Source organism: Kryptolebias marmoratus, linkage group LG4, assembly GCF_001649575.2.
Source record: "Kryptolebias marmoratus isolate JLee-2015 linkage group LG4, ASM164957v2, whole genome shotgun sequence".
Classification (NCBI taxonomy): Eukaryota; Metazoa; Chordata; class Actinopteri; order Cyprinodontiformes; family Rivulidae; genus Kryptolebias; species Kryptolebias marmoratus.
In genome coordinates, this window is record NC_051433.1 from 24,368,495 (window position 1) to 24,391,640 (window position 23,146).

Below are 23,146 nucleotides of genomic sequence, written 5' to 3' on the forward strand. Positions count from 1 at the left end.
GGGGGGGGGGGGGGGTGGATATTTTGTGTAGCCCAGCTGTTCTTGCCTTTGTCACCACCGGAACCACAAGGGAAGTTCCCCAAGCATGGTGTTCATTTCCCTGAAAGACACCTCGCACTGTCTCTCTCATTCAGTCAGATCTTCTCAGCATCCAGGGGATATCTTGGTATGGAGGGAGGGGCAGCAATGGGAAAGGATTCTTTTTTCCCCCCTATATGGGATCCATAGTGTTCAAAATTATGAAGGGAAGGGGAAGTGAAGCAGGAGGAGGACGGAGCATGGGGGGGGGGGACAAAGGGGCCCTCAGAATGATTCGTCGTGCCCCACGGAGAGGTCTCCTTTGGGGGTGGAGGCGCGCGACGAGCCCTTGTCCATGCTCTCGGAGCCGGAGCTCTGGTGCTGCTGTTCGGAGCCCGCGCTGGACGTGATGGTGGACGAGGATGTGGATGAGGAGCGGGTCTTCTCCTTAAAGTCCGTTATAATCACCGTCACGTTCCCAACGGTGATGGCCAACTGCTGGGCGGTACTCCGGTCGATGTTCTTCAGTTTGGGCCTGTGGGAGCGAGACAGGAAACGAACGCTAAGAGCCGAACTAACAGTAAGTGCCTTCCTGCAACAGCAAAGGGGGCAGGCTTCCAGCATTGTGGGGGTGCTTACACTGAATCACTCAATTCATCAGATGACACAGGAAGAGTCAGAACAGCTGCATCAAAAATAAAACTGGGTGTTTAGTGTAAAAGATCATTTGTGAATCATTTGAGATTTCCCATTACTTTCTGATGTCAGGGTTTCCCTGACAAGAAGTGTGTAGTCATGTGCTCTGACAAAAAAAACAACACACAGAATAACAAAGTTCTTACACACCTGGAAATGTGAGAGTTCTTGTTGGTCTTGGTTGCTGACTTCCCAGACTGTATGCTCTGTTTGTCACTGGGTGGACTCTGATGGTTGTCTGATTTAGGTCTGGGAGGAAAAAAAAAAAGCACAGGTGAGGATTTGGAGTAGCACAGCAAACATCTAGACACCAGGTAAAGCCCGACTCTGGTCCCAACCTGTTCTTCTTGCTGCTTGGCTTCTTCGTGACAGCTGGGCTGATGTCCTTCTCTATGTCGGGTTTGTCTTGGATGGCTTGCTCCTTGTCGATCTTGTCCTTCTCGGGCGTGTCTCCCTCCAGCCTCACTCTGTCCGGACGCTCTCCCTCTGGGCGTCCTTCTCCGGCGGCCCGCTCGCCTTCGCCGAGCAGGCGCTCCTTGTCTGGGCGCTCACTCCTCTCTCTCCTGTCCTTCTTGGGAGGGGGAGGCATCGGGTACTGCTGAGCCACCTGCTGGGCAACCAGCTGGGAGTTTATCCTGGGTTTCCTGCGGAGAGGATCCGAGGCACAAACATGGATTATTCTTGTAGTGAAACGGTGAGCTGACTCTGGCAACGCTTCAACATTACAGCAGACAAAGGTGGCCGAATTTAAACCCCAGCAAAGGGAAAGGAGTTTCTAGTCCCAGCTGCTGTAGAGGTGGGTTTGAACAGCCGCTTCCTGGCAGAGCACCCCTGATTTGAAGGCTAATCTCATTACCTCAGGGCTGTAATAAAATGAATGCACAGGATCACAAGGTGGAACATTTGCAGCATGTCGCTTAGGTCTTCTAATCTGATTACAGCGGGCTTGGCCTTATTTGTCACAGACTGAGATTCAGTCAGATGTAGTGTTGCTTTCGAGCAACCACAGAGCCCTTTCTGACTGAGGCGCCTAAAACAATCCCAAGTCTTTTGTTTACACCCCTATCGGTTCTGCAGGTGATCAGGGCCTTAAGTTAGGAGGCAAAAAAAACGAACTCCAAGACTGAGTGCCTGAGCCAACACACGCCTGCAACATAATAGATACCAGCTGGCAACATCTAGGGGAAACCTCAAGGGAAGGGGAAGGATGACTGCACAGAGCAAACTGCATCCAGCAACTGGGAAAGCTCAGCGAGGAGCAAACATCTAGTACGTTCACACGCAAACATGCACCGGAAATATTAGCGTGCAAACAAATCGCCCTCACCTCCGGCTGTCAAGGTGGTCTTTCATCAGGAAACTAAACAGTTTAGTTGAGTATAAAAAAAAAGCTTTTCTAAACTAAATGTTGTAGGGTTGCCACGAATAGTTGATAAAATTGGCATCCTTCATTTTCAAAGGCTATAGCCCTCCAAGTATTATTAGTACTTCAAGCTAGCTGACAAAAAAAAAAAAAAAAGTATTTTGTACGCTCTGCAAAGCGATCTCTGCAGAGCGATGCATACAGGAGCTGTAATGAGCCAGCAGAAAACACAGAACCACTGTGTGTTTTTTTAAAGATGTTAAATGCTCTCTATGAAGTCACACAGGTTGTGGGTCTGCTACATTTTCCATTGAAGAAATGTTTGAATGAATGTTGTTCCATAACCCTGTAACGGTGTTGCACTGAGCTGTGTTCTCCCACCGAGATCTGAATCCCCACCAACTCTGCTCCATTCTCCCCTAACCTCTGCTGTTTGAAGTGGTGGCATTTTAGGGAAAAATGCTAAAAGAGAAAGTTCTTGATCTCTCTTTGTCCACTGCAGCAGGAAAACATCCCGATAGCTGGAAAACACTTTCCCTAGGTGTGGAAACCCATGTCAACACAACACCTGGGTGTTTAAACAGGCAGGCTTCATGTATCCTACCATATCCTTTACTTCTGGCTACTTCAAGCACATCAAATTGCACATAAGACGTTAACAGCCAAATGAATAACATTTAATTCAGACAATAAGATACATACAACTAATAACAAAATAATCATTATGTGATAAAAAAAAGTGTTGGCCAAGTTCCAAGAACATTTGGTAATATTACAGTGTCCACTGATAAATTTTAAATAGTCTCGCTGAATTTGTTCCTCTCCTCTTTCTGAAGCCATGTGACTTAATTCCTGCAAAAGAACAATTTCTCACCAATTTGCTGCCGTTTTTCACAAAAGTATCCCTACAATATGCTGGGTAATCTGCCTTTTTTTAAAGAAAAGTTTTTCAATACACAAATCTTAGGAGCATCTATTTGTTTATTTGTCATGCTGGAGTTGGCACTTTAAACCTATGATTTTTGGAGAATTTTTTTTTTTTTTTTTTTTTTGGATTACTCAAAAAATAACCAATAAGTAAAAATAGTGGTCAGTGGCGATCTTAAACTGTATCTTTGAAAGAAAATAATTCTGCACATATAAAGTGAACAGAGGTGGGAACACGTGAGGTGAAGCAGAAAGTTATTCAAGTTAAAGAAACTTTTCTGGTTTGGGCAAAAACGCTCCAAGTAAACCAGTGTCACTGCTGCTAAACTGAACTGTCACTCCAGTAGCTTTCAGTAGTAGGCAGTTTTCAGACAGCTGCTCCAGTGGTTATCCTCAGTGCTTTAATTTGGCAACACCACACTGATAGTCCAGTCACTTTCTCATTTCTGAACTTAAACCTTGTGTGCCTTTCACAACAGACTCCCCGCACATCTCTCTCCGTCTTGGTAGCCTATTAGGTCAAGCATCAGCATCTGTCCGTCTTCTTCATACTCTTCAGTTCCTTTCTTTACAAATCTTTTCTTAAGCATTTAAACGAAAACTCATTTAGCCTCCTCCTGCTGTGCCCTGTTACACACAGAGCTGACTCTTCTTGAGAAGGGGGGGGGGGTGCAGCTGATCAGAAGGCCATCAGTTGGAGTATAATAGAGCATCATGTTGTAACGCTTACACTACACTCCGATCAATATGCGATCTGCAGTGCATCCTGATGAGCCTCATTGCTGCTGATCGATTCAAAGCTGGAGCCTGGGGTTTATCCACTTGTTGGCCCTGTGTGAAGCACCCATGGGAGGTGTTCAGTGGGTGAGAATTGATGTGGGTGTGAAATATTCTATCCCCATGTTTATAAATCCCTCAGGTACTCCTATCAAACACATCCTGATTGAATTGTCAGCTTAGAGGAATATCTCCCATACGGATTATTACAATTTTCCATTCATGCACTTTTATAACTTGTAAAATAACGATGCATTATACAGCCTGTGCTTGAAAAATATTAACTTGTAGTAGCAGACCTATACGATGTGCCTGTGTGACAGATTTACTAAATGAAATCAAATAGAGATGTGTCAAATTCTCAGTTATGGCAAGCTGTTAATATGAACAAATATATTATTTTGAACTCATAAACTCATAAAATTCTTAAGATATTGTTTTTAGAGGTGCACCAAGTAACTGGTCTGTGATAGGTACCAGATGGTTTTTAGGCTAATGTGCCTTGATCAGTGATTTGCCAGACTAACACTCAAAAATCTGATCTATTTTCCCAGTCAGTGAACACACCATAGCCAAGCCTCAATTACTGAGTGAAGACTTGACGTTAGCTGTATGTATTACCTGTAAGGGGTTTAAAAATGAAGTCAGGGGCAGTAGAAAAGGCAGAAAGGTTAATAAAGGGAACCTGTGGGTTGTTTTTTTTTTTACAAAAGGTACCATATTTTCCGGTCTATAAGGCGCACCTAAAAGCCTTAAATTTTCTCAAAAATCAGCGGTGCACTTTATAATCCGGGGGCGCCTTATGTGTGCACTGAATTCCAAAATCTGTCCCTGGCACAGGGACGTACGGCAATGTGTACAGTACTAGTGCGTACGCTGGCAGCGATAAACCAATCAGAGAACCCTAAGCAATACGCAGCACATACACTGGCAGCGCGTAAAAAGAACTCCAACTGCTGGACGTCGGTGTAAACAGCGCATTCAAAGTGAAGTTGCGAGTGGCGTGGGAGCAATGGATGACGGACGGTGAACACACGTTTACTAAGACGGGGGCAGCGCCGGATGAGTTACGGCATCATATGCGAATGGATTGTGGATGCCTGGGCTAAGGTATCTGCTTTAACTGTTGTCCAAGCTTTCGCGAAAGCCGGCATCATTGCTGAACAGCCACCTAGCAACGAGACTGACTCCGACAATGATGAGAGGGAACCTAGCATGTTTGATGGTGAAATTGCCCAGCTGTTCAATTCAGACAGAAGATAAGGACTTCGATGGATTTGTGGAAGTAGAATGATAAAAAAATAATATGTAAAATAATTGTTACATAGTAGAATAGTTCAACCAAACTCAGTTTTGGTTCCGTGACCTTTGGTTTTTTTTTTGTAGAACATGTTTTAGCATGTGCCTTATAATCCGGTGCGCCTTATGGTGCAGAACATAAGGTATATTCACTTCTCATAAAGGCTGAGGGTTTTTGTTTACATACTTTGTTCTTCCTATTGTCTGAAGTGTTGTTACTCTCAAACAATAACAGTTGCTACTTTACAGTAAAAATCTAAACTTTCTGCAGCCACATGACCATTAACATTGTACCGGGTGAATACTTTTATTAGCTTGTCACCAAGCCATTTAATCCATTTTTAATATTGGATTAGAAAGAACTACAAAGTATTCAGGTGTTTTGAAGAGTAACCTGAACTACATTAAAAAGGCTCTTAATCAGAGTGATGACATGTCCAAATATGCCCACAAAGTGTGTATGTAGCGAGTGAGTGATTTATCAAATGATTAACTCCATGCCTGTCATACAGAATTGAAGCCCCAGTCAGAGCCTAAAGGCTCCATCATACTCCATAAGTCACAAAGTCGGTTTGCAGTCATGTGGTTGCGAGATGTTTGTTTACACACACCTGTCATTGTCCACGAGACACTCAGATCAGAACTCCCAGGAAGCTCCTCCCTCCTCCTGCGGCATTAAAATGAGTTTCTTCCCGCCAACTTCTCAACTCTCCTGTCCTTGTACAGATTTTTGCTTCTCTTACCGCGACCAGACTTTTTATTACACAGACTGAGACAGTGCGTGCTGATTAGCATTTGTAAATTTGACGATGCACAATGATGAGCACACAAAGAGAAAGTCTCCCTACGCTGCCTGGCCGAGACCAGCTTCCTCTTGGCCACCAAAGCCATGAAAAGTCACCTGTGTCTCTGCGGTCTTTTTAAGTTCATAGGTTTCTAAGTTTTGCTGGAACAGTTGTAAAGACAGCTGTATTTTCTAACAGCCAGCTGCTTCTCAGCGGAGCAGTAGAAGCAAAATGACTCCATTAAAGCTCACCGGCTTTTTCGCATAAACACGCCCACAACAACTTCTGACCAATCACAATACTTGGTGCAAACCCCTTTGAGAAAAAGTTCAGCCAGGACCTTGTGTAGACGAAGCTGCTACGAGAACAAAAACGATACAATTGTTGTCACGCAACCATGTGACTTCTCATGGAGGATGGAAAGACCTTAAGACTTGTGTCAGTAGCAGAGGCAGCACGCTACTTAGACCCTGATACAGAGCAGAGTCAGCCTTACTGTATCAGCTTTATTATAAAGCATTTTGAATTACCACAGGACCTAAATGCTGCTCAGTTACAAGAAAACAAAACAACAGCAGTTTCAAGACAAATTAAAAGCAGCCCGATAATAAAAACAAGTAAAAACACATTAAATCACTTCAATTAAAACCAAAACATCAATATCTAGATGGTGTCAAAAGCCAAGGTGAAAAGATGGGTTTTAAGAAGTGAGTTACAAAACTGACAGGGATCAGGCCTGTCTAATGTCCAAAGGCAGGCCATTCCACATTTTAGGAGCAGGAGCAGGAACAGCAAAAGCACAATCCCCTTGAAGCTTACGTTTAGTTTCTGGGACACTCAGGAGCAGCTGGTCTGCTGACCAGAGAGAACAGAGGAGGTATATGGGGTGTAGCAGCTCAGTGAGGGATGACAGGGTAAGAGCATTTCAGGCTTTAATAACAAAATAATTTTTAAATGAATCCTAAAATGTACAGGCAGCCAGTGCAATGAGGCTAAAACAGAGGAAATGGGCTCACGTTTTTCTTTTTTTGAGCCAGTTAAAAGACATGCGGCAGCATTTTGGACCCTCTGGAGGTGAGAAACACAGGAAGCACTGAGCCATATATAAAGTATAGTACAGTAATCCACCTGAGTGCTGATGAAGGCGTGGATTACTGTCTCAAGGTGCTGTCTAGAAACAAGTGGCTTTACTTTAGCCGGCTGCCTTAACTGAAAAAAAGCTTGATTTAACCACTGCTCTGATTTGATTATCAAGCTTAAGATCAGCATCCCCCAGATTTGTGATGGTTGGCTTGATATATTGAGCATCTAGAGCCACATGGGGGGGGGGGGCGACTTAATGGCTCTGACAAAAAAATATAGAAGGTTTAGAAACATCCAGGCCTTTAGGTTCTTGAGACATTTAAGCAATAGTTTTTAAGATTATGTGTGCTTTTTCTTTAGCAGGACATGAACCTGACAGTTGACTGCATAGCAATACAAAGAAATTCCAGACTTTCGAGAAATGGACCCAAACAGGAGCAAATAAAAACAGAAAAGGAGGGGCCCTAAAACTGACCCTTGTGGGACCCCATATGGGAGAGGAGGGCACATGGTCACCAATACTGACATCCACTGTGGTCCACTCTGTTGAAAACAGCAGCCAAATCTAAAAGCACAACAATCACCAGAGTCAGCGGCTAAAAATATGTTGTTAAAAGCTTTTAAAAGTGCTAATTCTGTGCTGGTTAGGGATTTAAAACCAGACTGGAAAACCTCTAAAATATTTTGTTCTTTCAAGAAAGCCATTAACTGGTAGTTAACTATCTTCTCAATGATTTCAGACAGAAAAGGAAGTTTTGAGATAGACCTGTAATTTGTCTCGAGTTGCAGATGCCATAATAAAGCCACTGATGCTGATTAACTGATCACATGACATATGATTGTGCACAAACAGTGCTGATGTTGCCTTTAAAATATGTACTTTTATGCAAATTTAAAATAGCAGTCTATCCATATTACTTCCACACTGTTGAGCAAAATGTGAACTAATTGAATTACAACTTAGCTAAGACTTACGCTATGGCAAAAATATTATTTTTCACACACCCAAATCAAATAATCACAACCTTACAGAGCACGAGAAGGACTGGAAATGATACTGGGAGCTGGACCAGAAACAAACCCCGTTGTACAATTGCAGAAATTGCTCCAACCTCCCACTGCTGCCAAAATAATCCTGAAGGATGTGTGTGTGTGAGAGAGAGACAAGTGTGTAAATTCTGCTGTTGAATCATTTCCCACTGTGAGAGCTTACAGCATATTTACCTCCCCCTCTTCATAACAATAGGCCAGGATTGACAGCTCCTTCAGTGCTTACCCCTAAATTCCCCCATCTGGGGAGGGAGGAGTGGGGAGACTCCCTCCACAGGACGCCCCAAAATAACCATCATCATGCTTAAAAGCTCCTAATTCAGTCAGACTGACACCCATGGTTCGATCGCTCCTCACTGCCTGAATTGTGACCGAGACAGACGCACCTCTGCTCAGCTGCTGCTGCTGCAGGAAAAAAACTACAGTTTCAGAGGGAATCCTTGGCATGGAGGCCAAAAACAATGAGCTTGAGTGCTTCGAGGAGAGGCACAGTAATGAAGAGCGAATGAGCGATGGAGAGTGCGATATATATATATATATATATATATATATATATATATATATATATAGAGAGAGAGAGATGAAGGAAAGCCCTCATTAACACAGCTCTTTTATTTGAAGTATGTGCAGGACAAGCAATTATTTCCTGCCTGACTGAACGAATGCAGCAGCAGACAGCTGAGTGAAGAGGAGAGACGACAACACTATTCTCCACCCAAGGACGGCCTATCAAAAAACTATTTAAAACGTTCTCTCATCTCATTCAGAGTTCATGAGACATCTCATTCAGAAATCGCAGCTACACAGCAAATCTCTGTCTCCCCCTCAGTCACTTGAAAAACACACACACACACCTGTCCAGAGGCATCTATCGTGTCCCTGCATTCAGTGATGGCCTGGCTGTGCTACGAGCTGGTTGGAGACAACATCGGAGCCTCGGCCTGGAGCACATGTCTCAGATCTGACGTGTGAGAATGCCGCGGGGCTCCAGTTTGATCACACCAGCTCCCTGCAACGCGCTGGCAACGATCTGACTGACGATCAACATGCATTCATCTGTGTCAACACTTGCTTTACGCCTCGGCCGATATGTAGAAACACACGACGCGGCCCCCCTCCCCCACAGACAGAATGGAGGACGATGGACCGGATCCCAGAGCAGCCTGTGCTGCTCGGATTTTATTTACTAGCTAGCCAGCTGGGGAGGCGGCGCGGCGGTGCAGTGGTTAGACCTGTCGCCTTACAGCGAGAAAGTCGCAAGTTCAAAACTCAACTGTGGCTAATAAACAAAATACATGTTCGCTCTGTTAATTAAAAACTAAATCTGACTCTCAGAGCACAGAAAGACACAAAACCAAAACTAACTCATCTGGGCCAAGATAATAACAGCTTCAGACATCCCTCTAATACTTTCTTTTTTTTTTTTTTTTATAAATGCAAGAATTTCTAGCCACTTATTTATTTATAAGAAAGTTGAAAATTGACTAACTTAATTCCCCACTGTGAGGCTCGAGCTCTGTGCAGGTTGTGAGAGGTCACAGGAGCAGTACCGTCACCTGCAGCCATGCGTGGAGAAAAGTGTGCGAGTGCTGGGGAGGCTGACAGATGAGCGCTGCCTCGGGCAATAAGCTCTTTTCAATCATTCCCACTGCCCAGAGGCATTAAAAACTCCTCACTTCATCTGCCCCTTCCAGTCAGGATTTTGAAAGCTTAGTTTTACTGTCGCCGCTCACCTTCTGTGTTAAAAACAAAACAAGAAATGCCATTATTTTTAATGACAGTTAATAAATTTATAAACAGTCTTGTGCCAAATTCAGTCCACAATAGGAAAGTCCACGCCTCCTGCAGAGGGCTGAACTTTCTGCAGCTGAACCCTAAATTTTACTTCAGCTTATTTCACCAAAAACTTAAACTAAACTTTAAATGATTTTTCCATTTTCTATTTGCCACTGAATTTGTTTTAACCCACGCAGTACTATTATTTTTTTTAAGAGTTAAGATAAACACTAATGAAAAGAAACAAGGAGAAATTAAAGTATTTAGACACCGTATGTGGCTCAACGAACTGGACAGAGTGACTGTGCTCAAAAACATGGCAGCTTTTGTAGACTGACTTGAAGGCTACGCACCGCGCTGGCTGCCAGCCTCATATTTGTGCTTCTCCAGACGAAAGAAGGAGAGAACCGCCTGATCTTTGTGTTTCAGCGAGACAGACGTGAGGGAATTGAAAGACGTCTGCGAAGGGTGATTTGTGACAGAGGAAGTGTCTAAGTTTGTGTCGGCTTATGTGGCAAAGATACTCCATCCTCACGCAGACAAATCAGTCCATGAGCTGACCTTTCAGGCTGAGAACTGCCTGGCATCGAGCAGACTGACAGGGAGCGACTGTGAAAGCATGAGGCACATATTGCTCACATTGCTCAGCATTACTCATTTATTTCCTCTCCTCACGGTTCTTCTCCCTTTATTGTCTTCTTCCCTGCTCCCTTTTTCCTTTTTAGCCCTTTTCTAAGTTCTTTCTACCCATCACTTCCCAGTTTCCTGCTGCTTGCTCTTACTAAATACTCTGTTCAGGGGGCGCAGTTACATAATTCTTCACTGCTGTTCTCCCAGAATATTCTTGCCAGTTTGTTCACTATAGTTGTTTTTGGAATTCATTCAACAAATAACCTGGCAGCACTGCTTAAGAAGCCGCCGCACCGGCACGGCAGGCTCTCTCGTCCAACACAAGAGGAGCGTCTGACAACAAACAAAAACAAAGCACAGGGAAACATGACACCAAACAGTAAAATGCTGAGGATCCAAGCGCGTCAAACCAATTTCCCTCATCTTGATTAGTAATGGGCTGGTACGGGATTCTGATGGTGTGATAACCTTGAGCAAAAATACGGCAGTGTCATAATGTCACAAAAACGTATCACATGATTTATTTGCTTTTATTTGAAAACAAAAATTTCACTACCATCTCTGATGCTGCCTAAACAACAACACATAATACTTATGAGTATTTTATAGGTATAGTTTTATAATAGTAGTAAATAAAATACTTATATTTATTTTAATTTTATTGCACAAATAAAAATAATGAGACTGACAGAACAAGTGAACATGTTGATGGTTACTTTGTTTCAATCACTCAGCCATTTTCCTGAACTCAGGACAACTTTTAAACCAATTTGTATCAATTTTATTTAATATTTAAATTTAAGGTTAAATTTTTAATGAAATCAGAAGTATTGAGGATCTTTTTAAAATTCAAATTTAATTTGCATAAAGTGACAGCTAAACCACCACCGGAGTCAGACTGTTTTTATTTCCATTTACGTTTGTTATAGTTTATCTGTAACAGTAAAGTAATTGTGCTTATTGTGCACAATATTACTTCTGCTCTGCTGTTCTGCCTTACGGAAAGTAAAGTTGAGAGTCAGACATGGGGATGTTAGTTAATTAATCAGCTGCTTATTCGCCTCCAAAGCCAGACAAAAACATTCCACCTGCTAACACGCCAACTCCTGTAGCTTGTCACAAATGTTTAGTGGAAAACAGTGTTACCTTGAAAAAGAGATTTGTGTGTCGCTCCTCTGATAAACAAGCCATGACTGAATGTTATCTGCTGGACAGACAAAATGTACAACCAACCTTCAGTCATAAATGTTTTAGGGATATCGCCAATTGACCCCGCAACTGAATTAAGCTCAAAGCAACAGGTAGGAGAAGGGGAGTGCTGCCTGGTGCCCCATGTGACCAAAAGGGAGGGAATAACCTAAACAATAACTAAACTCTTTGTCTCTCTTATCTTTTAAACACTGTCAAACTGGTTATCGGCCCATGCCTAATCCCGAGGAACGGTCTTGGATGGAATAAACATAAAAAAGAAGAATTGGCACACTAGATAAAATTCTCTTCATTTCGAATTCTGTCTCATGCGAAGCAAACAACATGGAAACTGGAGTCGTTCTTTTCCCATGACTAGCTGGTGGTGCTGTTGAGGGAAAAATAGAAAAAAAAAGAGAAGCTGTCCAGTGCCTCACTCCCTGGGTGATAATGTGCTCCGCTCCGCTTTGGTCCCCGAGACTCTTGGTTGGATGAACGCTCCTTTCTCTCAGATTACCTCCATGCGCCCCTTCTTTAAAAAAAAATTAATAAAAATTTCCATTGTTTCTTTACTGGCTTGTTTCCATCCTTGTCCTTTGTTGCCCTCCTCTCCTTATAAACTGCTTCAACTCCATATTTAAAAACTTCCTTGCCTCTCACCCCCACCCCCACCTACTCCCCCTCCCCCCATTGTTCCTTTTCTGTATTTCCCAGAGACGCCGCTCTTCATCTCTGTCACACTCATTTGCTTTCCTCAATTTTTTTTTCTCCCACCCCCTTAATGGGAGGAGCCCTAATTCAACAGCTCTCTCAACATTTCCCTTGTTTTGTCAGATTGCCAAATTGCCTATTGTATTTAATCACTCACACACTGCCAAATCCCATGAAGTAATTAAGAACTTTTAAAGCTGGCAATTAACACGTAAAGATTAGGGCTACCCGCTCGTGCTCGGGACTTTAGTGCAGATGCTGATAATGCTGGATAAGCAAAAGCAGTTTCCTCTGTGTGTGTGTGTGTGTGTTTGGGGGGGGGGCTTGCTGTCTGCGTGGGTGGTGGGCCATGGAGTGCGGATATAAATTGAGCGCCAGCATGTCCCTCTTATGTAATTCCATTATCCCAGACAATTTGCCTTAATGTGACAGTGGTAGAATCTACGGATTATAATGACTCTATTCCATCATTGTAAAAGACAGACAAGCAGACGTGCGCGCACACACACACACACACACACACACACGCTGCAGTCATTTTTCTATAACAGTGCTGCCTCAGTACAAACACAGACATATGTGTGTATGCTTTTTTTAACCCAAATATTCAACCATGACATAACTCATCCAGTCAGATTCTGTTCGTTATTACTTCACCTACTTTTAAAAGTGCGTTTAAAAGTTTCCTGTCTGGTGTGATCAGAAAGCTGCAGGCCAAAAGGCAACGCGCATTTACATCGTGAAGGTTGTGGACAAATATGGCGAGAGACAACGGATGACCTACATATGAACACCACAGGGAACAGTACGACTTCAAATCAATGTAGACAGGCTACAGGTGACTTCTTTCTGGGCACGGCACAACCCCAACTATCAAAATGAGAATAGTAAAAGCTGGCTACCACAGATAAAATGAGAGAGTCACACAAAAGTATAAATCATAATCAAAACTCCTATTTAAAAAAAAAAATCACTAGGACCGCTTAATATTCTGCTGCCAGGTCAGATTACTTTAACAGGTTTGGCTTTATCTTATGAGGCAATCTGGACTTTGTCACCATGTTTCAAGTGAACTTCATGTAGGCCACAGTTATGGCTTGACTGAGCTATTAAATTGGACTACACGCTTGTCCCAGTAAACAACCACGGCTCTGGTTGACCTATTATTTCACAGACCGAAACAGCTGAAAAACAAGGTAGCTGGTAGCAAATTGGTACCATGTCGTGCAGTGAACTGTACCGTTTTTTTTTACAGCTCTGGACATTTGGTGTGTGCTTTATACTTTATAGTTTGGATTTTGGCAAATTGTCATTGTCTTCTTCTTCTGCTGTGTTCTGATTTATGCTGCTGCTCCAGCCGAAGCGCGGGTCGAGAACCGCGGAGCAAGTTTGGGTCCAATAAACTAGATATAGAAAATTTATTTAAGTCCAAACCACAATATTTGGCTTTGAGGAATCTATTTGAATATTTTAATTTTTCTAACAAAATACATTTTTTCAGTTGTCATAAAAAGCCTTAACGAGATCTTAAGAAAAAAGTGATATGTATTCCTACAGATGTCTGAATTCACTGCTAAAAAGAACAGTACAACAGTGTGCGAATAAGTCTTTTTTTCCCTTCATTTTATATCAATTAATATAAAAATGTTTGTTAGACCTTGTCTAAGCTTGTAAAATAATTCCCTCCTATCATATAAAAACAGCTCAGGAGTCAATATTTTGATTATATCACAGAATTTACCTACTTTTCAAGTCAGAGCGCTGCGTTTCTGTAATTTGGAAGAACTCGTTTAATCTATTTAAAAACAAAGCAAAAGCCTAGCCGAAGCGGGTAACAACGGAGCACCAGAGTGCATATGACAGCACGGCAGTCAGAGACTGAGGTACCTCCGGACTTCCTGTGATCCCTGCCATCAATCAACTTTAGAGTTCTCCTAATGGTTTCTCTCTGGCCCCGGGGGCTGCCAGAGGTGCATACCAAACAGTGTCACAAAGCAAACACACATACAACAACACACTGTCACATTCACACAGCCATCGGGTATAGACGGCAGAAACATTTCAATGCGACAGCCCCCCCCCTTTCCATCCCCTCACAGAGGACACTAATGTGAGCCCTTCTCCAATTACTGAACCGAATGCACAGGCTGAACACTTGGGACTGCTCGGACTCGTAGATTAGCGGCGAGGTCAGGTGAAAAGAAAAAAGAAGCAGCCCAGCACGTTCTTGTTTTAAGAGTCAGAAAGGCAGGACGGCTAGACGGAGCCTGCTCGGGTATCATGTTTCACCGCTGAGCGGGACTGGGTCAACAGGTGCGTTGAGAGAGCGGGGCCTCTCTCTGCATGCTGATGCCGCAGCCGGAGTTCTGCTCTCGTTAACACACATTCTTGCCTTCATTAGCACAAATCAGAGCCGCATATTTGCCAGGTATCTAGTTTACCCACTGCTGGCAGCAGGGGGGGAAGGTGTGAGTCCAGCCACAGAGTGCAAACCACTACAACAACCGTGAAACGTGCCAGTTTTGTCGTCCTTGCCGACATTTGTAAAAAACGGATGGTGTTTTAATGACTCTAAAGGGGGGAAAGATGGAAATACTGACCTGATATTCTGTTTGACTGATGGACAGACTGGCAGTCTCTGACTCAATCGGTAGCGAGCGAGCACTTCACTGTATTGGCTGTGAAAACTGCTACCTGTTGTAGCAGCAGGCTGGGCCAGGGTGCTGCTAGAACTCCATCCGCACCTCGCTTTTTAAAAACCGCAATCAGCTACTTCTGACCAGGACGTAACAGAGCTTTATTTCAACCCCGGATATCTGGGGTTTTTTTTGGTGATTGTAGAAGAACTGCGTGAACATCTGCAGCAGCAGAGCACACAGAGCATGTTTCTTCATTTTGGCAAAAAATAAATAAAAATAAAAATCACCTATCAAATGAAAACGATCCTAAAATTTGATCCTACTGATCTGCGATTAGTAAACACTTGTGGCCTCGTGCATGAGCTGTCATTCGCTGCACAGCCCGAGATTAAAGGAACGAGGCAAACATACACACAAAGCCCCCCACCCCCCAAGTGTGAATCATTTAGCTAAGAGCATGTTGCTTAGCTGGAATACATCAAACGACAAGAAAAAGATGGCTAATTAGTCCTCATTAGAATAAGAGGCAGCTCCACAATGACACAACTGCATTAATCAAAGGTTAACAATTCAGATCAAACAGGAATTAGTCAAAGACACTCCAGCGATGTCATGTGCTCCCATATGCCGAAAGAGAGGCAACCAGGCTGTTTGTTGCCAGAGCGCAGGGACATGATTGCCATGACATGCTCGTTTCTGCTTCCTGCTTCTCTGCAGCGTGCTCCGTCAACGCTGTCAGCTGTGGTCTTGAGCGACACACTGCTGGGAAAAAGATCACAGGGGGAGGGGGGAGCCACACAAATAAGATTGATCTCAATCTTCTGGTTTCTCCGTAAAGCGGCGGCGTTAAGCTCCAGTACGCGGGTGGTTCGTTGAGCCACTTATTGTAAAAACCACAGCTAAAAAAAGGCTAGAGTTCAAGGGACTTGTTGACAAAGCCACAAATGACTCATCTGTCTCCCTCCGTCTCATTGTGCAACAAATGATGTGAGCGAACCGTAGCACCGGCAGCTCGTCATCGACAAACATTCCTCAGAACAGAAGGAGGAGGCGTCACGGCGTACAAAACCGAAAGGGAATCCCGTCGCAACGTACGACGATTTCCCATAAGACAGAACAAGCGCAACATTTTCACTCTGAAGCAACCTGAGGGGGAATGCCTGGGGACACACAACGCTGTTCCCATCAGCGGCGTGCTCATTTGGAGAGAAATCTGAGCGCGGACAGCAGTGAAACTATCCCACAGCTCTGGGAATGAGTTGAGCTTTCAGCAAAACTAAAAAAAAAAAAGACAGCAAACGTGCGAGAAGGCGTTCGACGATGCTGGCGTCACGACAGGTTGAGGATTTAAAGCTGCTTGTTATGATGTCACGATCCTGTCATCATAATGCAAGAAACAAAACCTGCACTCCTCCCCACACAGATGTGCCCTTCAATTAAAAAAGGTCTGTAAGCAAAACTTGTGACCAGATGCCAACTACCACGTGGGTTTGTTTACTCACGGGAACAGCTGGAAGCGACTGAAAACGAGTGGACAGCGGCGGCGTCCAGGGTTAGGGGTTTTAGTTGTCCTACTCGTTCTGTTTCCTAATGCAGGTCAATCCCGTGACCCGAGCTTTCCTCGTGGGTTTTCGAAGGATTCAGCTTTTGCTTACGTTGAGTGCGTGCCTGGGTGACGTAACACCACATCACTAATAAACTCTTAACTGCTGAACCATTTGATAGAGTTCAGGATATCCTTCGATTATATAGTTTGCAATTTGTACCTTTAATGTGAGGGTGGGGCAAAAAAACAAACTTGTTAGCTGTGTCAAAAACACTAACCTGTTTACTAGTTCTCTTCATACAACCTAACCAAACCTGATTAGGTCTAATCATTCGGACTCCTTTAAACCTCTGCAATACTAGAGGTAGGTGGCATGCCTTCCCTTTCACTCTGAAAGCTTCTCAATGATGCTGTTGATGCACTGAAGCCTTACAGCCATCATAAAGTATGGACTCCCCCACCCACCCATCCTTCTTCTTTGCCAAAAGAAGCAGACAGCCTACCTAGACGGGTGCAAAAATAAAAGAAGCAAACGATGTTGGTCGCTCTCGAAATGAGACACCACAGATAATCCACACGAGCGGCCGCGGAGATTTGCAAGATTCGCAATCAACAAGTCCTCATCCGCTCACAGACAGAAAAACAAAACAGGCTGTTGATCAAAGTTGTCGTCAATCCCGTGAACGCAACCCTGCAGAAGGCAGGAGGAAAGACGAGACGAAGAGGCAGAGAAGGAGAGAGGAGAGAGGGAGAGAGAGGAGCGCTACGTTACCTTGTGGATGTGCCCTTCCTCACATCGCAGATGCTGCATTTGAAAGCCTCGGCGGTGTTCCTGAAGGTGCAGACGCTACAGTCCCAGTAGCCGTCGTCAGCGCTCTGTTTGGCTTGTCTTTTTGGCCTTAGGAAAATTAGACAAAATGACAAGTTTGTTGTTTTGTTTTTGTTTTTTTGAGAGGAAAAAATGCCACCGACACGTTTCGTTAATTAACAACACGAGAGACGGCGGCAAAACGTCGCCCCGTCGCCTAACACGCGAGCTCCTGAATCCCGCACAAAGCACGGCGGGGTTGTCATTAACGTTTGCGGGTTCGAACCCCGGCGAGAACAGCTCCTCCTCGGTCGGTGGAAAAGCGGGCGACTGTCCACACCGTCCGACTGTATCGCCAGCTAGGCTAGCAGCAGGCAGGGAAGCGCTGCTAAAAAAAAAAAATTGGTACAGAAGCTCAGTAGGTCGGCTGACGAAACCAATATCAAACAAAGCCCAGTTCGACATTGACCCACCAGAAGGTCTCGTCGAAACGGAGGAGCGTTAGAGGGAATGCCAGGCGTATCCTCGGAAACATTTCTCTTTGTCTGTTGAAGTGACTGGGTTTGTAGGGAGCGAGAAGCCGCCATAGTGACTGCACTATTCTAGCTAGCTGTGGCATACCAACTGAAAAAGGGAGAAACGATCCCTGCGTGAGAGAAACGCATCCAAATCTCGATGCCGTACCGTAACGAACCGAGCCCTGGTCGACGGCGGACGGTCGCCTTACCTGGTAGGGCTCTTTTTGTCGCCCATGGTGACGAATAATCCGCGAAAATGAGAAGAAAAGGGGGGCCTCCTTTAATTGTCAGTGAGTGAAGTAGGATCCAGATAGAGCCGCTGCTGAAGCTGTTGGCAGACAGGCTCCACTCAGCGCTGGCTCGAGGCACGGCACAGCGACTGACTGCACTTTGTCATGTGACCGCTGACTGACCAATCAGCGGGCGGAGAGGTTTAAAAGTCTGGATGGCTGTTTAGAAGATATTTTAATAACTACTGGAGATATTTGACAGACATCTCCTCAACAAAACCCGAGCTCTGCAGTGTTGCCATTTAGATATTCATACACATCTCTACAGATAAAACAAACGTCTGCAGGACTTTCGGCACACATTGAAAGCGGTTTGAAAGTCAGAAAAAGAGAGAAAAAAACAAAATGTGTTATTCTCAGTTAGGACATAGAAAAGCAAAAGCAGCTACATTGTTGTCAAAAGTGCTAATATATCATGGCAGTGCGAACTTTTCTTATTCAAATTAATGTGCCCACAATGGAAAAAAAGTTTGAAGACAAAAGAAAAGAAGCTGCATATATTGTCAATGCGCCAGAATTTGTCCGTATAGTCTCTCACAGATCAAACTGAATGCAAAGAGCTCTCAGGAGAAATTAATTTCCACTTTTTAAAGTTCAAATATTAAACTCGAGCCTTTCCTTGAAGGGATGCATATCATCCCCTGCCTTTCATGTCTGAGTTTTAGACTGAGATAAGAAACAACAACCTTGAAAATAATGTTATAACGCTAAGCTAACCGGCTGAGTTATAGCCATTTTTGTGTTGGCCAGGGTCGATTAGCTGTGGTGGCCATTTTTCATTGATTTGACTCCAAAAGTTAATAAGTTTTAGATGTACATCCAATAATTACTTTCTGCAAGTTTCATTAAAATCCATTCAATGGTTTCTGAGATATGTTGCTAACAGACAAACAGGTTTGACTCCAAAAGATAATGATACAGTTTTAAGCATCAATCTTGTTTATTATATAGCCCTCTGAGTATGTCTTGTAGATGACACTCAGCTTTTAGGACACAGAATTGTAGCACAATATCTGTAAAATTGACTGAATTATTGATATTTTTGTGTTTTCTAAGGTCAGTTGACTCTGGTCGCCATGTTGAATTGGGTTGCCCCCAAAAGTTAATCAGTTATAGACGTATGTCCAGTGATTCTTTCCTAAAAGTTTAATTCAAATTCATCTTGTGGGTAATGAAACATTTTGCTAACAGACAAACGGGATTAATTCCAATAAATGATAGTATAATTTCAAACAAACAGCTCGTGCAATCTGTTTGTGCACAAAATGTGCGTTGGGGATCAGTCTCAGCTACTACCACACCAAAGTTTAGGTCAATATCTGTAAAACTGATTGAGTTATAGTCCTTTTTGTGTTGGCTGAAGTCAGCTGGCTGTGACAACTATTTTAAATGAGGTAGATTAAAAAAAGTTAATCAGCAGTAGATCTAAGGATCACTTTCTGCAGGTTTCATAAAAATGTGTCCAGCGGTTCATGAGATATTTTGGTAACAGACACAGGCAAAAACTTGATTGCGCTTCCGGCAGCAGGCGATAATAATGATAGCTTTGGTTAGCTCCACACAAGTTCATCAGGACTGCGCCTTCACATCATCAGCAAAAGTAATTCTTTAATTGCAAAGTAATTACAGATCATTTGGTCAATGTTGCTTATTTACAACATACCCCCAGTTTTTCTGAAATTGTTCTTTATAACACTGTCAGGAAAATTTGAACTTTAGTAGAGCTTTTATTTTTATTTTCTCTTAAGCACTCTTTGGAACATCCTAAACACCTCGGAATGGTGTGTTGGAGATTTTGTCCTTTGCTCAAAAATAGACTGGAATTATTCTGGACTGAAATAGGACAGGCGAAGACTTTCTCTTCACCCGGGCTTTACAAGAAAAACTCTTAACCCACCCCTCCTTCCCCTGCTGGCTCCTGACAGGCTGCGTCATGGAATGTGTTGGTGCAAACATGCGCCACTTGCACAAACCTCCTCTCTGCCCAGGACCGGGCTTCTCTGTGGGGGTAGACTGAGTGTGAATCATGTCGGCTCATTAGCTGCTCTCCACAACTTCGGGTTCTTTTGTGAATCCCTCGGCTTTTCTTCTGTCTGGTGTGAATATCTGTGTCTCCACGTTTGGTTTGCCCTCCGCCCAGCGATTACCTTTGCTTAGCTCATTGCATGCTGCTCTAATTGAGCTTCATCACAGTAGCCCACTGATAACTACAATTCAGTCAAAACAACATTAAGCCCTGCCTCGCTGGTTCTGTAATGAGCTCCTGTTAATTTTTTGTTTTGTTTTGTTTTGTTTTAACTTCCAAGCTGCAGTAAACAGCCCTAACTTGCAGAGTGTAGCAAGTGGAGTTAATTTGTATTCCTTGATAAATCCCTTGCAGCTATATATGTTCTTTTTGTTTTAAATAAAGACCACAATATCTGTGCAGACTGCTTAATTCCCAGGGAAAAGAAGCATATTTGGAAGCATTTATTGAGAGCAGCTGGCCTTGAGGTGGGAGAAATGCAGATTTTCTTCTTGCTTCCTCATTGACTGCACCCCCTGAGCAAGACACCTACATTATGGGGGAGGGGGAATGATTTTACAGAGTAAACAGTTAGACTTCATTCATTTTTTTTATGAGAGGTGAGATGCTTTATTAGTGCGGTGAAACAAAATGGTGGTAGATGGGAACTTCAAAGCAATTTTATGACTCCAAAACAGCAAATTTCAGTTCCGCGTGGATAGAAGAAAATAGAAGTCAGACCACTGCTTTATCTACAATTCAGAACGGCTCCTACTCAATCCGACTGCATCCCTCATCTCAGGCGACGGCTCTTGTTTGAAGCACGAGGCAGACCTGAATCTCAACAACTCCAGAGAGCTGCAAAGCGACTGACAGTAAAAGACAGAGCTTGTACTGCTGCTAGGCACAAAGGTGTAAAAATCTCTGTAGTGTTTGGAGAGATCTCCAGTTAAATCTCTGCTGCAGCCAATTCACCGATCAAATATCATCATCACAGCAGGATAAGACGCACAGCCCAGCCCCCACCCCAGGAATTATGTCTATATTGAACAATTTCACACCCCTTTAATGTAGTTATCTCTAATCGAATGTGTTCAGAGCTGGTAGGAACAGTCCAGCTTGAAAGTAGATCGAACACTATGCTGTTGTAGTTCCTGTCTCACTTAGATTTTGTGTATTCTGTTTGTATGTGCCCACTTCTCCCCAGAATCACCACCTTAACATGGTGGAGTGGTTTGAGTACAGCAGTGATCCTGAGGATTAAGTTGCTTGGGGTGTCAGCTCCTGGAAGGGTTCTCCATGACAAACTGGCCTCTGGGGAGAGGTCAAGCAAAGAGTGATTTAAAAACCTTTTTTAATTTGGAGGGAGGACTACGTTATACAGGCAACCATGCCCAGGACAGGGAAACCAGGGCACCCTCCTGGAGCAAAGCTTGGGGTGGGCTCGCTAGCAGGCGCCTGCAGGTCAAGGCCGAACAAAGTACAGAAAGCCACTTCCCTGAGGATACGCCACCTGTAAGGAGAGTCATTAAAATCAGGTACAATGTAAGCCAGGTAGAAAGGGAGGGTGGAACCCTGGACTTCCTGATCCCATTCATCCATCTATCCATCTTCTACCAGACCTCCCTCTCCCCCGCAACACTCTCCAGTTCCTCGTGGGGGATCCCAAAGCGTTCCCAGGCCAGAGAGGATATGTAATCCCTCCAGCAAGTTCTTGGTCTGCCTGGTCTCTTCCCAGTGGAATATGCCTGGAAAACCTCCAAAGGAAGGCGTCCAGGAGGCATCCTAACCAGATGCCCGAACCACCTCAACTGACTCCTTTTGATGAGAAAGACCATTGGCTCTACTCCAAGCTCACCCCAGATGACGGAGCTCCTCACCTTATCTCTAAGGCCGAGCCTGGCAACTCGAGGAAGGAATTTCAGCTGCTTGTATCTGGGATCTTGTTCTTTCAGTCATGAAACCTTATGACCATAGGATGAGGACCAGTAAATGGTAATCGTAAATCGTTTTGCCTTTTGGCTCAACTTTTTCTTTACCATGACCAACCAAAGCAACGCCCTTATTACTGAATGTGAGGATTCCGGTTCTCGGAGTCCGGTCCACTGTGGTCTGGAGTGCTAGAGACCTCCACTTGAGGACCCTGGCTCGGTTGAGTGGATGGCAACGGGGGGAGGACATGTGGGTCAGAATGACGTCTCTTCTCGGTGTTTCGGAGGAACCTGTGAGGATTCCGGTTCTTGGGATCCGGTTCGGGTTTTTGTTGTTTCTGTTGTGGGTTGTCATGTCTTGGTTTTTGGTTCACCTGTTTTTGATTCTGTGATTATGTTTGTAAAGTATTTAAGGGCACTAGGTTTTCAGTTAGTTGTCGGGTCCTCATATGTCTTTTTGAGGTCCTTGTTTATTGAGATGTTTTTGGAATCTGGATGTGGCTATGTTTTTATTAATCAAGAGAAGTTTTGATTAAAGGAGATTTTTTCCTCACCTGCTGCCTACTGGTCCTCATCTTGCCTTGGAGCCGTAGGTGCGTGTCAGCACCCAGGTTCGTGACAGTAGGACCCGACCATAACCATGGACCAGGCAGGAGGATGGTTTTTTGATCAGGCGGCGAAGGAGCTTTTTGGTCCCTTCCATGAGGAGTGTGCGAGTTTTTGTGCCACAGTGAGAAGGTACGGTGGAGCGCGAGTTGGTCCGAAGGTTGCCTCACCAGATCCTCTGAGGGTCGAGGAGTGTGTTCGGGCCCTTGTGGATGTAGTTGATCGTCTCCGTGGGTTGGAGACGCTCCCCGGAATGAGGGCGTTGATCTGCGAGGCAAGAGGAGACATTTCACGTTGGTGCTCCTGGCGAAGGACCTTGCTCTTCGCGTCACCATTACCTGTGTCCGGAAGTGCTTGCGGCAAGACCAGAAGTGCCCATGGCAAAACCAGAAATGCCCGTGGCAAAATCAGAAGTGCTCGTGGCAAAACCAGAAGTGCCCGCGGCAAAACCAGAAATGCCAGCGGCAAGACCAGAAGTGCTCGCGGCAAAACCAGAAGTG

General features: G+C 44.1%; 1 protein-coding gene across 1 annotated transcript; it reads right to left on the reverse strand.

The window, feature by feature from the left end:
* Window positions 1–207: 207 nt before the first annotated feature.
* On the reverse strand, window positions 208–18,178 carry rybpb (RING1 and YY1 binding protein b). The gene is made up of 5 exons (XM_017426969.3): window positions 18,024–18,178; window positions 17,261–17,386; window positions 1,053–1,358; window positions 865–963; window positions 208–553 (listed from the first exon to the last, which is right to left on the reverse strand). The coding sequence occupies exons 1-5, from the start codon at window positions 18,047–18,049 to the stop codon at window positions 304–306; spliced, it is 807 nt and encodes a 268-aa protein (XP_017282458.1). The 5' UTR covers window positions 18,050–18,178; the 3' UTR covers window positions 208–303.
* Between the last annotated feature and the right edge of the window lie 4,968 nt (window positions 18,179–23,146).